The sequence below is a fragment of the Coturnix japonica genome, chromosome 8 (assembly GCF_001577835.2).
Source record: "Coturnix japonica isolate 7356 chromosome 8, Coturnix japonica 2.1, whole genome shotgun sequence".
NCBI lineage: Eukaryota > Metazoa > Chordata > Aves > Galliformes > Phasianidae > Coturnix > Coturnix japonica.
The window spans coordinates 14,512,753-14,527,950 of record NC_029523.1 but is presented as its reverse complement, the minus strand read 5'-3'; the positions used below and the strand labels follow the sequence as shown (position 1 = coordinate 14,527,950).

The 15,198-nt window shown below is 41.6% G+C and overlaps 2 protein-coding genes and 1 long non-coding RNA gene across 3 annotated transcripts in view; 2 read left to right on the top strand and 1 right to left on the bottom strand.

Annotated features, from left to right (window-relative positions):
- Positions 1–5,706, top strand: part of DNASE2B (deoxyribonuclease 2 beta) — a 29,052-nt gene extending 23,346 nt beyond the window's left edge. The window contains exons 4-7 of the mRNA XM_015870377.2: positions 743–824; positions 1,736–1,897; positions 3,391–3,588; positions 4,161–5,706. Coding sequence (XP_015725863.1) covers positions 743–824; positions 1,736–1,897; positions 3,391–3,588; positions 4,161–4,516 — 798 coding nt within the window. The 3' untranslated portion in view covers positions 4,517–5,706. The remainder of the gene's footprint in view (positions 1–742; positions 825–1,735; positions 1,898–3,390; positions 3,589–4,160) is intronic.
- Positions 1–11,141, bottom strand: part of LOC107317543 (uricase-like) — a 24,669-nt gene extending 13,528 nt beyond the window's left edge. The window contains exon 1 of the mRNA XM_032446183.1: positions 11,066–11,141. Within this exon, the coding sequence (XP_032302074.1) occupies positions 11,066–11,080 (15 nt within the window). The 5' untranslated portion in view covers positions 11,081–11,141. The remainder of the gene's footprint in view (positions 1–11,065) is intronic.
- Positions 9,850–15,198, top strand: LOC116653757. The gene is made up of 3 exons (XR_004308160.1): positions 9,850–10,507; positions 10,638–10,793; positions 11,279–15,198. It is a non-coding gene; the product is annotated as an uncharacterized LOC116653757 (long non-coding RNA).

Genomic DNA, 15,198 nt, shown 5'->3' with positions numbered 1-15,198 from the left:
GTTCCCATTCTTAGGAGCCTGGGTGTGTCTTTGCATTTCTGCTGTGGGTTAGTGGTAAGGTGTCATTACATTTATATGTAAAAAAAAAAAAAAAAAATTGGTCAAATATTGCCAAACCACTTGACTCTCCCATTCTGTATCACACTGTAGCTGTAATACAAACAATCTTTACAAGCCCACAATGCTGAGCCATGCTGATGCCGTCTTCCTACCCTGCTAGCATCTGCAAACTGCATATCAGGTGGGGGAAACGTCTCCCAGCGCCTTTGAAGTTCTCTATTCAGGGGAAACAAGGTGTGGTTGTGTGTAAATTTTTTGCAAAAAATATTAATAGTTTGTCCTTCATAAAAACACTCGTCATGGCTTCTTTTCCTGAGCAGACATTTTCACAGGACCTTGTTATTAAATGATAAAACAGATCCACCCTCTGCTTTTCTGTGTAAAGTTCTGGGAAATGGTTGCCCAACAGAACCCATGGAAGTTGTCCTAGTGAGCATACTGAGCCTCAAGAACCACTCCAATGATTAAGAGAACTTCTGCTTGCTATTAAACAGGATCCTAATGCTTAGATTTTAAGTTTATTTTAGCGTGAGCTCTGTGGAGATGGTGGCAGCTGATATGGGGGAGAGAAGAGTGTTGTGATGTATGCAAAGATCTGCTGAATTCTTTCAGTAAAAATTGTTTGCTTAAAGGCCTTCCTCTTACTGAACGTTGTGTTTCAGAAATGTGTGTTTCCCTGCAGAGTAACAACACTGTGTATGCAATCTATAACGATGAGGTCCCTCATTCTGGCTCCATCAACTCGAAAAGAGGACACACCAAAGGTACAGGGATAGTCCCCAGCTGCGTTTCCTCCTTTTTAGTTGTGGATAACATCTATTTGTTTGTCATTCTGCACATCTAAAACTCCTGCCTAAAGCAAAACTGGAGAGCAATTTGCATGATGAGTGGTTTGCAGTGCAGTGAGAGATGCAGTTGCTTCTATTCTGGTTCTGCTGTGCCTGTGCTGTGTTGAAGGACTCTTAGGGATTAAGGACCCTTTGTTTTCAAAAGTGGAAACTCGTGTATCTCCTTCAACAGGTACAGACACGTTGTCCTGAGCTGGCTATGTGACAGCAGCACCCAGTGCAAGGGGAAAGGCACCCTGTGAGACAGTTAGCCTCTGTACTCTCCCAGCTTTGTCTCTATGGCAGGATTATAGAAGTATTGATGTAAACAGGGACAGTATAGCGACAGAGCTGCTGTGCAGTCCTGGTGGTCCCTTGAGGAAGCAGATAGGGCTTGCGCAGCATGGCACTGGAATGGAGAGCTGTACCTGGCTGCAAGGCTGGGGGCTGCTCCCTGGGCCCCCACCTACCTGCAGTGCAGGCAGCCTGCACCGTGCACAGTGATGAAATGGAGGGAACGGGAGGGGGCAGTGAGGGGAGTGTCACAGACATTAAACCGTCAGATTTTTCAGAGGCAGTGTTTGAGCAGAGAATGAAAAAGTTTTGCAAAGTTTTTCTTTAAAAGCACAGAGGTGACAGTTCAAGTTAGGCTACGCAGCCAAGATTTAATGCAATTTTAGCACAATATCAGTGTTTTCTATAGCCCATTAATGTGCTCTAGAGCCAGATTCACTGTAGACACTAGCACACTAAAGCATGGTGTCTGCAGCAGCAAATCCAAAGCAGGGCACCGCTGTGATGTCTCATGGCTTTGCTATCATTCATCTGACGTAACTTTCCTTTGATAGGATTTCTGCTCTTGGACAAATCACAAGGCTTCTGGGTGATCCACAGCGTGCCCTTGTTCCCCCCCTTCCCTGAGGATGGCTATGGTTACCCAGCCAGTGGGGAGTCCTATGGACAAACGGCCATCTGCATAACCTTTGCATATGAGCAGTTCATAGAAATAGGTAAGGAAATCTCCCTAAAAATGCCTTTGCACCACTGCAGCTCTCTGACACTGTTTTTTTATGCTGTTCTTCCAAAATTGTTTGCTTTTGTTCTCCATTAGCAAATTTGGGAACCAAGTAGGGCCTGGAAACTTCATGCTTGGCTTTCTTTTCTATTTATCCAGTTCTTCCTGTGTGAATGTGGGAAACTCACTCTTCCACTCTTTCTCCATCTCCCATGGGGACTATTCAGATAATAATAGTCACAGGCACATACTGAGGGCAAAGTCAGCCCATACATACCAAATGCTTTAGAAATATAATGGAGGATGGCTCATCATTTTTAACAGGAGTAATAGCTTATTCAACTGCCATAGCCTGCAGTTCGACAAATGCAAAGCTTGAGCAGGAATGGCGACCTTGACGTTGGAAATTCAGACTATGGAAAAAATATTACCCAGAATTTCCACAGGTACTTTTTGCCATGTAAAAAGTGAACCCTAAAAATAAGAAAAATCAAATTTATATATGTAAGATTTAGAAGTACCTGACACTGGAGGTCCTGAATAGGGGCTATCAAAATACATGGTAAGATGACACACTGACATGTCCTTTAACACCTTTTACATTATTTTCCACTCTTTGCTCAGTTACAAGCCCCAAATTTTATCAAAGAAATACATAAGAATGTAAACAAACAAGCTGGGGACACTACGGGGCTAACAAAGACAAGATCCTGCTCCTGGACGTGCATCTTTGCTTGTGCTTAGGGAAAGGGGAGAAGAAAATGAGAAGCATAGTAATGTTTTCCTGCTCTATCCTCCCAGCTTCTGGTAATCTGTGGTTTAGGGATTTCCTGAGCTGGAAAGACTGAAAAGTTCCTGATGGAGTCATCTTCACAAACTCATCACTTGTGGAACTATTTGTACCCTTCCTCTTTATGAAATGCACAGCAAGGACTGAGCACTGTACAGAAAACTTTCTTTTGCAGATTCAGCCCAGATTCTGAAAGTCAAACAATATTCTCCCTAAAATCAAGCTAAGTTCTTGGTCAGCTTTTTGCTTTGGTATTGGCTTGACAAGTGTAACTGAATGGAAACTACTCCTGTAGATACAGACTTGAATTCACATGTGCCATTTGAGCACTGCGTGACCACTCATGGAAGGATGTGGCATGGTGATTCTGCTGAGAGCAGAGAGGCTACATGGTAACAGTGGAGCGCATTCTTCCAGTCAGTCTATGTGCTGCAGGTCCCGCAGGAACTCACAGCAATTAAACACATTTTTGGTTGCTAAAACAAGCTACTTTGACACTGAACTCCTCTAGGAGATAAATTATAAAGATTAGAAAGGATTTGTGTTTCTTTTCTCAGGCAGAACTTTGCCATTTTGACTGCTTCACTTTAACCTATTTTCATTTTGCATGTTTTCATTTCTTTGTGGATTTTTGTTGTTGTTGTTGTTTGGAGGTTTTGTTTCTGTTTGATTGTTGTTGGTTTTTTTTTTTTTTCCAGACCAACAGATGCAGAGCTCTAATCCAAAAATCTACAGTTGCTCCCTCCCTGATACTTTCCAAGCTGATCTCCCAAACCTGCAAAAGCTCTGTGCAGGCTCCAGGCCGCCCTCGGGCCCCCTGCGCCGCCTCTCCAAGCTCCAGTCAGTACACGGGGAAGCCTTTCTCCACTTTGCAAAGTCTGATTCTTTTGTGGATGGTAAGAGAAAGTGCTGTTACCTACCACATGCTCAGGCAAACAGTGGGCAGTCAGAATATCCTTTGACAGTATTTTCTTTGAGGGGAAGAAAAGAATTTTGGCCTCAGAAATAAATGTAGTAGCAAGGAATGGTCTTCTGTCTTTCTGTCAGCCCCACAAAGTGGAGAGCTATTTCGTCTTTCTAATGTCTTACAGTGCAAATTAATGGGATTGTCAGAAATTTTCTGTCCTGTTATTCAACTGTATCAACCGATAGCAAAAATGAGGTTTGAATCATTTGCTTTTTTTTTTTTTTTTTTTTTTTGTTATGAAGAACTGAGTTTTGTTTTGTTTTGTTTTCCTTTTCCTTTATTTCCTATTATTGTTTCTAACAAGTTTTCCAGGAAAAGAAGGGAAAGCAAGAATGAATTTAGGAAAAAAAGTCAAAATAAGGGGAAGTTGGGGGCAAAATCTCTTCTGGTTCACTTGAGGCATTGGAGCAAAGTTAGCTCAGCATAGGTGATCCTTTTTGGTTCCTTCTTAAATGAAGGAAAATGAAGGGCTGACTTCTCCCATCCTCTGCTATCCCACAGATATCTACGTGGCCTGGGTGGCTCAGGAACTGAAGACTGATTTGTTGGCTGAATCGTGGCAGCACTCTGGCCAAAAGCTTCCCTCAAACTGCTCTCTCCAGTACTTTGTCTACAACATAAATCTCATAGGGACGCCACTGAATTCCACCTTCCATTCGATCCAGGATCATTCCAAATGGTCTGTTTCAATGAAGGATGAAGTTCAGTGGACTTGCATTGGAGACCTAAATCGTGCTGCTGAGCAAGCTTGGAGGAGTGGTGGGTTCATCTGTACACAGAACAAACACATCTACAATGCTTTTAGACGTTTGGTGATCCACTACGAAAGTTGCAATGATGCTTCCATGTGGATATAAATGGACTGTTCCTCCCAAACAGCATAGCCCCTCATTACATAAAACGTGTAGGAAATATCTCCCTTAAATTATATTTTCTCTTTGAAAAAAAATGGCCCTGTGAGTTGCCAGATTTGCTAAGCTTTCACTTCATTAGCTATAAAAGCAGACATTTTATGGTTAAAACATGTCTGTTTTTTAACCTGCACCGTGATGCTGAAGCAAAGTGTGCTGCTGCCAGCAGTGGTTCACAGGGGATGTCAGGGAGAAATGCTGGACAGGGGATGTGAGGAAGAATGAAAACTTGCCTTTGTACACAGGTTGTTTGGGATGGGCTGTTGACAGGAGAAAAGTACCCCAAAATGCTTCAAAATCACCACCATTCCAGGTTCTGTTGAAATCAGATCATGTCTGCTGAGGCTGGGCTGAATTTTTTAAAAGCCAGGCATAACTGGGTGCAAACAGGAAGACAAGTAGTCTGGGGACAAGAAAGCTTCATTTTTTTTGATTAATTTTTAGAGGAGAAATCAGCTTTGAATCATTTGTTACCAATAGCTTGGGAATGTTTCTGGTGCTTTTATTCATGTGCAGCAATCATATAAACCAATAAACACGTCCAAAAAATGAATGAATAAAATAAATTAAGAGAGAAGATGTTCTTTTTATGGCCTCTCTCTTCCATCTACAGCTATTTGTGATTGGTTATAAGGTTTTATAGCTGCCAAAGGAAAAATTGAGAAAATTAAGGGGGGGGAGGAGAGAGAGAAGAAAATATTTGAAGGAAGATGTTATTTCATCTGCATTTGCACACTACAGATTGGTCTGTTAATTTTTGATACCTCCATTCTCAGGCCTAGCATTTGAAATTTGCATAGATTTGCTGTAAAGACAAAGCTAACTTTCAAACTCATGATCACATTCTTTTAATCAGTTTCTAATATGTTCCCAGGTACATTTGTAGGATTACATCCCACTTGTTACTTTTTCTTCCCCCTGAATTGCTATAAACTCTTGTTTTAAAGTTTGCCTGCCCTGCTAATATTTCTGTTTTGCTGTGTTTGTATTCAATACCCCTGACAAGTGTCAAATAGCTATAAAGAAATACCCTATGACCGCAAGAATTTACTGAAGATTTCCTTCTCTTTCCATCCTGAAAAATCAACCAAACAACAAAGTGTTCAAAATACCAAATAAATTAATGTAATATCAGATTTGAATGTGTTCCTTGAAGAGATAAAATTACTGTATCTTGCCTGGTTAATGGGGAGAATTGTGCAGAGCTGGATAGTTGACCTGGATTGAAGATAAAGCTGACTCTCATAGCTCTATGAAAATAATGTAAATAGTTCAGATAAAATTATTTTGCGTGCATGCTATCCATTGTTTTACTAGCTGTGGTCAAGTAATAACTACTTGTGGCTGTGAAAATTGCCAGTTAGACAGCATAGAGTGCTGGGACAGTAGGGCTTTGCTTGGACAAGCCAAGATAAAATTTGTTTTTCATGGCACTTTTTCATGGCAGACACTGACCTAACCAGCCTGACCTCTTGCATCCTGTCCACAGCACCACATGTGCACGACCTCGCTGTACAGGAACAACAAGGAGCCCTTCGCTGGAGTCAACTTTGATGAGGTGCTCCATGGTGCACCAGAGGGCACCAGGATCTGCTTCACCACCTGTATTTCCTATGGGGCTCACTCAGCTGCAGTGTTTGGCTCACAGAGCTCAACAGAATAGAGTTTCCATCCCCAGGCTGACACAGTGGTGTGTCACAGTCCCACTGCCCAAACCTATCCCTTGACTGTAAGTGCTAATTGGTATTCTTAATTAAGTGTTCAATCAGTAAGCAAGACTGTTGGCAGCATTCCTCTCCCAGTGTGCTCCAGATTGATAGCCTCCATGTCAGCTGCTACTAAAGAAGCATAAACAGCAGTGGGAAGATTTAAAGAAACCCTGTACCCTACACTACCTTAATAGTCAGGTTGGGCACATGCTCATTTCAGTGGTGTAGCAATAAAAAAGCTGCAGTTCTGGTTCTTACTTTTTCTTACTGTAAACAATTTTAATGTAGTTTTCCTTTCATTGCATAATGTCCATATTTACATATCTCTCAGTTTGTCCACTACACACATTATGAAACGTGGGCAGATGCTTTCTTTCCCAAACAGACCTGATCAGCAATCTGAAGTTCTGGATTTTCAAATGGCCTGTATCTGTCAGGCCAGCCATGTGACATCAGAACCATGTCCCCTTGCTCCACCTCACATGCCCTCATAGAACTTGCTGTTGCTGGTGTGAGGTATTTTTTGCATGTTTTTACAAGAGTTTAATTTAAAATTTGCTGCTCCTTATCAAAATGTCCAGCACTCCACAGCTCTACGTGCCCAGTGCTCCCTTTTGCTGACCTCTCTGTACCCATGGAGGGGAGCACGCAGCACAGCCCCTGCGAAGAGACCTGGTGAGCCACATGGAGGCTGCAGAAGGGCAGAAGAGTTGGATCCAGCATGGAGAGGGCAGAAAGCTCTTCTTCTGGAATCCCCATGTCTCATCCCATTGATGCACAGGTATGGCTATTCTGACCCTTGGGCTCCGTTCTGGCTAGACTAAATGAGAATATTATGCATGAAAATCGTTGGCCAAGGGAGTAGGAGAGGCCAAATCCTCACGTTATTAATCCACTAAACCTTGCAGTAACACAGGGGAATTTGCAACAAACACAACAGCAGGTATCATTGTTGGGTAGGAATGGCCTTGTAATTATTTAGACAAGATGAGGCCCTGTTCCAGCACGCCCAGGAGCACTTCTGTGACAGGAAATGCAAATATGGCCTCTCACAATGCCTGCCTCTGCCTCCCCCGCCTGCCTGATGCTCTTACATGCCCCCATCACCCCAGGAAACCAAGCCCGATGGTTTTCCTGTCAGACCCTCAGGATTCTCCTGCAACACCAGTGGCTGGGGATGCCTCAGGTAGTGGCTCGCTGTGCAATTTTACACAGGTGTAAATGGAAGAGGCCATCTAAAGGATTAGATGATAGGCTTACTAAGACAAAAGCTAAAATACTGGAAAGGTGTTAAAACCCAAGCTGTGTGAAGTTTCATTCCAGCTGGGCAATTACTTCACCAGAAAGCAGGCAGAGGCATCCAGCCAGAGGCCATTTCACAGGGCAGCTTTATGGTGGGACTGCTCCAGGTGTCTCCACATGGACTGAAAACACCTTGAGGCCTTGCAATGGGAGCCATCCCTTCCACAAGCATGCTGGGGATCTTCTCAAGGACCTTCCATGTCTCAAGGACATTCCATGGCAGCTGCCTGACAGCCAGCAAAGGGAACATTTGGGAGAAATTGCTCTGAGTTAGCTGGGAACCTTCCCTTCTTCAAGGCATGTTAATGAAGCCTGGCTCTGGAATTGTCATAAAGGCCTGCAGGTCTATTTCTGAAATGCAACAAAGTCAGCTTCTAGCTGGGCTAGAGAAGTTTTTAGAAGTACCAAAGTCTGCAAAGCTGTGGCTGCTTTGCCCATCCAGCTGCTAGCAATGCTCCTTCTTCAATCTGTAACCTATGCCTCTCCCACTTCTGCAGTGGCTCATGCCAGTGCTTCACCAGCAGCATGCTGTTTGCATCTTTTTGCTCTCAAAACAGGAAGTTTCCAGCAAATGCCTCTAAACATCAGTTCTTATTATCAGATAGTGTCTTCTTGGTGCGTCTGTGGTGTTAACAAGAGAATGAGCTATTTTTGAGAAGACATATGGGTCACCTGTCCTTCTCTTTGTGTTCAAATATATGCCCTCCTGACAATACTGAAATGCTAAAGAAGAGCACTGTGAGATTTTCTTTAACGTATCAAAGCATCTTCTGCATTATTAGCGTAGTCACATAATTATACCCAGAGAAACTTACACCCATACATTAACACCCATAAATTATTGTGTAGATGTCTTTTATACCTTCTTTTTCAGCTTCTGGGAAAGATACATCACTGGATGCTTAGCACAGTAATTGCTTCCAAACATGTAAGCTGCCTATGCCTTGGGTAAAATGTTCAAGAGGCAGAGATGTCTGGCAGGGTCTGCTAGAACCTCAGTGCAAGCCAAGGCCTAACTGTGCTCAGAATATGATGCAAGAATATGATGCACTTCTCATATTGCACAAGAGATTTTTTTTTAAAGATAGAAATTTAAAAATGAGGATGTAAAGAAATAGGAATTTGTGTTACGCAAAGCTTGGAGAAATATCTTGTAGCAGGGAATACATTCTCCATAGTGTGAGGCAGGGAGCCAGATGTGAAATTTCAAGCCAGGGTATCAGTATCAGTCTTTGATAGACAGGCTGGTACCCTGAGCATAATATCTGTATCTGATGCATTCCTATTTGATCAGAGATACCAGATTAAGAACCTACTCTGGTGAATATTCTCAGAATTCTTCAGCAGTAAAAGCTGCTGCAAATGGCATCTGAAACCATTGTAGCACTTTCAGATCTTGGCCTCAGGAAGTAGTTTGTAATACGATTTTTTAATGCTTAGCTACTGTTTTTAAATGATTTGTTCCAGTATTATATGAATATTTGATAATTTAACTTTACTCAAACTGTTAAGTACAAAACATTAGGATGTGAAATGCATACGTCGGTTCTTAAGCAACTGTGTTACATTTTTATTCAAATAAATCCCCTTGATCTTATTTTTTTCAGTTGAGCTCACCTTTCATTTTTACATGAGGTAATTGGTGGCCATTCTGCATCTCCTGCAGATGAGATAAAAGCGAGGAACATCTTTCCCCTCCTTTCACCATTTTGCAGCCTACGAGCTGCAAGCTAATAATTAAATATTCATAGCTTTACCAAAGCAGGGCAGAGTGTTCAGTGTGACCTGCTGGAGTGCTCGTGGTTGCTGCAAGCACTCCACTGTAGTACACTTGTCCTAGCATTGCATAATTTATTAATCATAGAAATTGTTCATGCAAATCAGCCACATGGTTTTGCATCATCGTATACTAACCAGTATATTTATTTTTACATGCATTAAAGCCCTCAGATAATGTCACGTTATAGCAGTGCACCTTTTCTCTGTCGCCTTCTGAAACCTGTCAAATGTTTGCTAAAAGTCATGTCAACAAGCATGCTGGGTTTTTGCCATTTTTCCTATACTTGTGACTCTCCAAAATGTGACAGTATTTAGCTCCAGGGCTTTTTCTGTGTCTGGATTTTTACAGGTTTCCTTTTGGGTCTGCCAAAAATCAAGATTTCTGTAGTGCAATTTTAAAAATGTATTCTTGCACCAGTATGTTTATGCTCAGCAACACTGCCCACCCATTCCCACAGAGGATGAAGAACACATTGCACTGCTTCCTTGCCCTGGCAGCTGCTCCATTGCTCATACTGATCTTGTAAATCCTGGGCTTTGTACAGATGAAATCTGCATCTTTTCTTCTCCTGCTTTCTCACCACTCTAAATAATTTGTTGCATGAAAGTCAGATTTTCAAAGGGAGAATGAGAGAACTAATGATTTTGCATGAGACATTTTGTGAGGAAAATCACAGAAGAAATGCTGCCCAGCAAAGACAGACAATTGCTGTAGTTTTGTTCCCTACTGCCCAGCAAACTGCCCTCCTCTTTTCTGCCAAAAAACATGGAGAAACAGCGAAATCAGAATGAAGAGAACTCAGAGGAAAACTCAGAAGAGCAAACAGAACAACAGAAGGCGAGCCAACAGAGGAGCAAAAGGAATATTAGGGTGGGAGACATCAGTGGAGGCCAGAGACCTCGATTTCAATCTCAGCAAACCACTGAGAGTTAATCATGCAGAAATGTAGTCAACTATCTGATTCACTTATTGTGTTAGCTACTGAATATTTATCTGTTTTACAGGTATAACCTCCACAGGCTGTGCTGCAGAGAGAAAAAAAATGAGATGCACAAAGTGAAGTGACTTAGCCAAGTATTAAAAACCAAACAAATCCAATCACCTGGAGAGAAAGCAGCTCCCTGTTTGTTACCAAACTTCCAAGAGGTGGGGTGAGGCAAAATGAAAAGCATTACATATATAGAAGTAGGAGGGAGAAATTTGCAAGCCTACCTAAACAGTTTGAACAATGTATTTGAATAACATGCTACTTTTTTCTTTCTTTTTTAAAAAAAAGGAAGCTACAGTTAAGATTTAACACCAATAAAATTGCAGTGAAGACAGAAGTTCAGAACATTTACAAGATTAAGTGCAGACCATTTAATTGTGGAGAGTGAAACTAAAACTAACTTCATTCATTCTCATGGCATTCAGATAACTGCGGGCAAAAAAGGTAATCACAAACATAATAGAACATAAACTGTGATAAGAAAACTGATGCCTTTAAAACTATGCTCTTGGTATTATTATTACAGATTTGTCTACAAATTTTGGCCTTTTATTCTCACAGAAAAAAAAATAAAGCTAAGTTTAGAAAATTCTTCAATTTTTTACACTTTTTGGTTTTATCTCTTCCTACATCCTGATGCAACTTCATTCTCTAGCACTAATCAAGCCACTGGTACTTGGCCCTGCACTGAGTCAAAGCCAGCAGGCATTACTTACTGTCACTTGGCTCATTGTGGCCCACTGCTTGGTAGCCTCCCAGTCTTGGATTCCACAGAGGAATAATGGTAGTGCAGAAGCTGAAGCTCTATAAGAAGTGTCCTCCTAATATCAGAGGAGGAGCTAGGTGTAAGGGGTTGGCTTCACAAATGCAAATATTTCATAATTTATTTAGTAATGTGGCTTTCTTTTTTTTTTTTTTTTTTCCCTTAGGCAAAAGCTTTAATAAAGGAATAGTTCTACTGCAACAAAGGAAATGAGCAAGAAGGGAGATGAGGACACATCTTAAGTCCATTAATGGCAGTGGGAATTTGCCTTCATCTTCAGTGGGAATACACTTTCAAAGACATGGGAATCGCCCATACAAACTGGAGGATAAAATCTGAACCTTCCGTGGTCTGTGACACAAACACAGTGGAAATGTCCCCAGCAGGAGTTTCATAGTCAGGCTTGACCACAGTTCTGTGTGCAGTGCTGGCTGCTGGGATGGACGTCATCATAGCTGCAGGCACAGGCAGTGTCTGTGGTAGAGCCCTCCCTGAGGCCGGGCCAGGCAGGAACCAGGCAGATATGCATCTCCTCTTGGTGAACATTGACCCTCTTGCTGATTATGGGTTTACTTTCAATGGCCTGCATTTGGGAAGATGAGCAGTGTGGACAGCAGGAATCTTCCCCAGGGAGATTCAAGATGTTCAAGGGCCAAGAATTCATCCTGGGTAAATGCTGCCTGCTGAATGGTGCAAAAGCCAATGCAGGAAAGCCCAAATGAAGGACTGAGCATTTTTTCAGCTGCTGTTTTAGTACTGGCACTACACAGCAAAGTAGACATTAATAGAACAGAGTTGCCATTCTTCTGCTAACAGCAGCATTCATCTCCCTCTCATCCCTTTGGTCTTCTTCCACCCCCATGATTACACCACATCAGCTCACTGTGTGATAGTGTGCACACCAGGACCTTGTTGTACTCTTGAAGGGTGAGTTCATCTGCCCCACAAGCACATGGCCCCTGTAGTTCTGTTTGAGCTCTTTAAGTCCTCCACTATCCTTGATTATTGCACTTTAAGGAAGAAGACTTCTTCATAACAACTTATCAAGTTATGTTTCATATTGGATCCGTGCTGCCAGTCCTTTGCAATTTACACAAAGAAAAAAAAAATTACGAGTATTTTCTCAGGAACCTTTTTAAAAGAAATATATTTGCCATGTGCTAATGCGTCTGTGTTGTACATGGCACTGATTTTCAGCCCCTAGGGATAAGGAGGTCTATGAACAACCTTTAAGAGAGTCACAGATATGACTAAACAGTGCAAGTTCGTGCGTATTTTCTAGACATTACACTTCTTAAGGAAGCCCATGCCTCTATTGGAAAACTAAAAAAATAATTCACAATCTGTGACTTTTTTGTAAGTCAAAATTTTGTTTTTCTATTGGAAGTCAAAATATCATCTTTTATTTGATTTTTTTGAGAGCTTTGCCTAAGATTCTTCAGGAACAGACAACTTATTTTTTTTTATTATTTTTATTTCCCCCAGAAAATGCAGTATTTCTTTAATACTAAACTCCGCTGGTCTCCAGTGCCCTAACTTTTAACTATCACCTTGTATAAAATCAGTGTAAGAAATGAGAAATGAAGCATGCTTTTAAAATCATGTAGTAGTGCTATTAGGTTCTGTGGGATTAGTTTGATGGTCAAGTAAAATAACTGTCAGTTAGACAGATAGTGCAATAAAGGTGAAACACACTATTGCCGATAGGAAAGTAATCTTCATTTCATGGTCCCAGACTTCTCCTACCATATGAGCATGGCACTTTGTGGGACTGAGTGGCACTCACCAGTGTAACACTGCTGAACACAAACAACTTGATTACATTAGTTAAACGTGGTAGAGGCAAAGTGGAACTGAACAGCTTCATGGCCCTTATCAAGTATAGCAGAAGTGCAGTTTCTTCTCTTTGCAAGGGAAATTTCACATGTTAGGGCTAACAACATTTGGAACAAGTCCACTGTAATTTCAGTGTAGCATTGGATGAAGCGTGACAATGAGATCAGTCAAGTAAAAAACTGGGAGAGTTAAATTCTTGTCAATTTTACAATAGCACTGCACAAATTGTGTGTGCACTTGTGCAAGGTGTCGAGCAGAAAGGAAATATGTTTCTTCTAAGAGGATACAGGAGTGGCTACTACTACAGCGTACAAAAGCTATCTTTGAAAAGTTGGAATGATAACCATTGCTTTCTTCACACAGATTTCCTAAGTTTACGAGACCAGAAAAGCTCTTATGTTGCCAGCATCACTCCCTCAGAGGGAACTGGTAAAAGGCTATCAGAAATTTGAGTCCTGGATTTCAGTACCTTCTCCAGGCTGAGCTTCAAAAATGAAAGTCAGCTTTTTTAAAAGCTGGTTTTCCATCTTTACACATCCATTATTCCATCTTAACTTCAATTCCATGTTTTTTCCTTCTTATAAAAAAAAACACAAAAACACACCTGGACTGACATGTGGAAATCATATGTGTCAGAACAGACTTTTGGATTTCTCCTACTTCAAACATACATAGCATCATATCCATCATAGCCATCTGGCTGGCTTAATACTGAAGAGCACTTCATAAAGTCATTTGTATGGATGTATGAACATGCCTCATAAAAAGAAAGGTACAACTGAAGAGCTCTAATACTGTAAAGAAACCTACTTAAAAGTGAAGAAACGTGGGAATGACAATTGCCTGTGCAGCTTTGATTGTGTTGTTTCTTATAAGACTGTCTTTAATCACCCACCGGACAGTCCTTCATTTAGTGTACAAGATCTCCAGCATTCTCAGATAATGGGTAGGAGTGTTTTGCTTGTTTTTAATTCTTTTTATTAAATGTATAGTCTTCTCTTCCTACTTACTGCTCATTACCCAGCTCCTTCCCAGAAACTAACTCCATCCTGGAGTTTGACATGTTTAGCTCCCTGAAGCATTATCGTTCTTGCATTTGGTCTAGGATTACCATGGCTTTATCCAAAGGTTTTACCAAGCAGCAAAGCTTTTCTTAAAACCCACTGAAATGCTTGGTTTCAGCCAGGCAGTTTCCTGATATTAGTGTAACACAGTATCTTTCCAAAAGCCTGGTAGGTGAAAGCTTGGTTTGAGAACACACTGGGATGTTCAGTAGCACTGATATCTGTTAACAATCACAACTGTTAACAATCCTTGGAAGTGTAGGAAGTATTTAAAAGCCAGGTGGTTCAGGAAGCTGGCAGTGGATTATGAGGCAGTAACATGAGGGATAACTAAAAAGGTAAAGAGAGTTGTCTGCTGCAGCTTGCCTTTTGAAACAAGACAAATGGGAACAACTCATGCACGCAAACATGAGGAGGACAGCACAGAGTGGTGGAGTGCCTGCCTCTTCCTAAAGCAAGATCATACCTATGGAAACAGCCTAGGGGTGAGGGCACCGGATTGACATCTTGCCTGAAACAACAGGATAATCTTGTTTCATCTCTGCCATCAGGCATAGGGAATGAAAGATCCTGAGCCCAAGGGACAGCAAATAATTGCTCCCCAGACAAGATGGACTGCTTCCTCTTGTAAAGGAAAAGCTCCTCTCCATTCAAAGCTGGACAGGTACATAGAGAAACAACAGCATGGTCAGGGGGTGCAGTGACGTTCATCCTTGTCAGGATGGCAGTCTGTTCCCAGGCCTACCAAGCAAAAATACAGCAGAATGAACAGGTAAGAGTAAAAGTGTAAATATCAGCATCAGCCTGGATTTTTATATATGTGGTCTGGAAAGTTATATATTCTGTTGTAAATTAGTCAAGGAGAATGAGGTGCTAAAAGCCCTCAACAGAGATCTGTGAAGAGATTATGTTCACCTGAGCACCATATTCTAGTTAAGCTTCTAGAAAGTGGAAGAGAACTTTGTCTTCAAACAGCTGTGTTGGGTTCTCCATCACCACTCCTCCATTTTCCAGTGATTGTGCTTGGCATCATATCAACAATATCAGCCCTGAAGGTTGTGTAACAAGGTAATGATACAAGCCTTAGGGATGAAGGTGGAGGTGCTGGTAGGATGACAACGTCCCACCACCCACATACAGTAAGAAATAATTGAGATTAGGTGAGGCTGCAGTCAGACATGAAAAT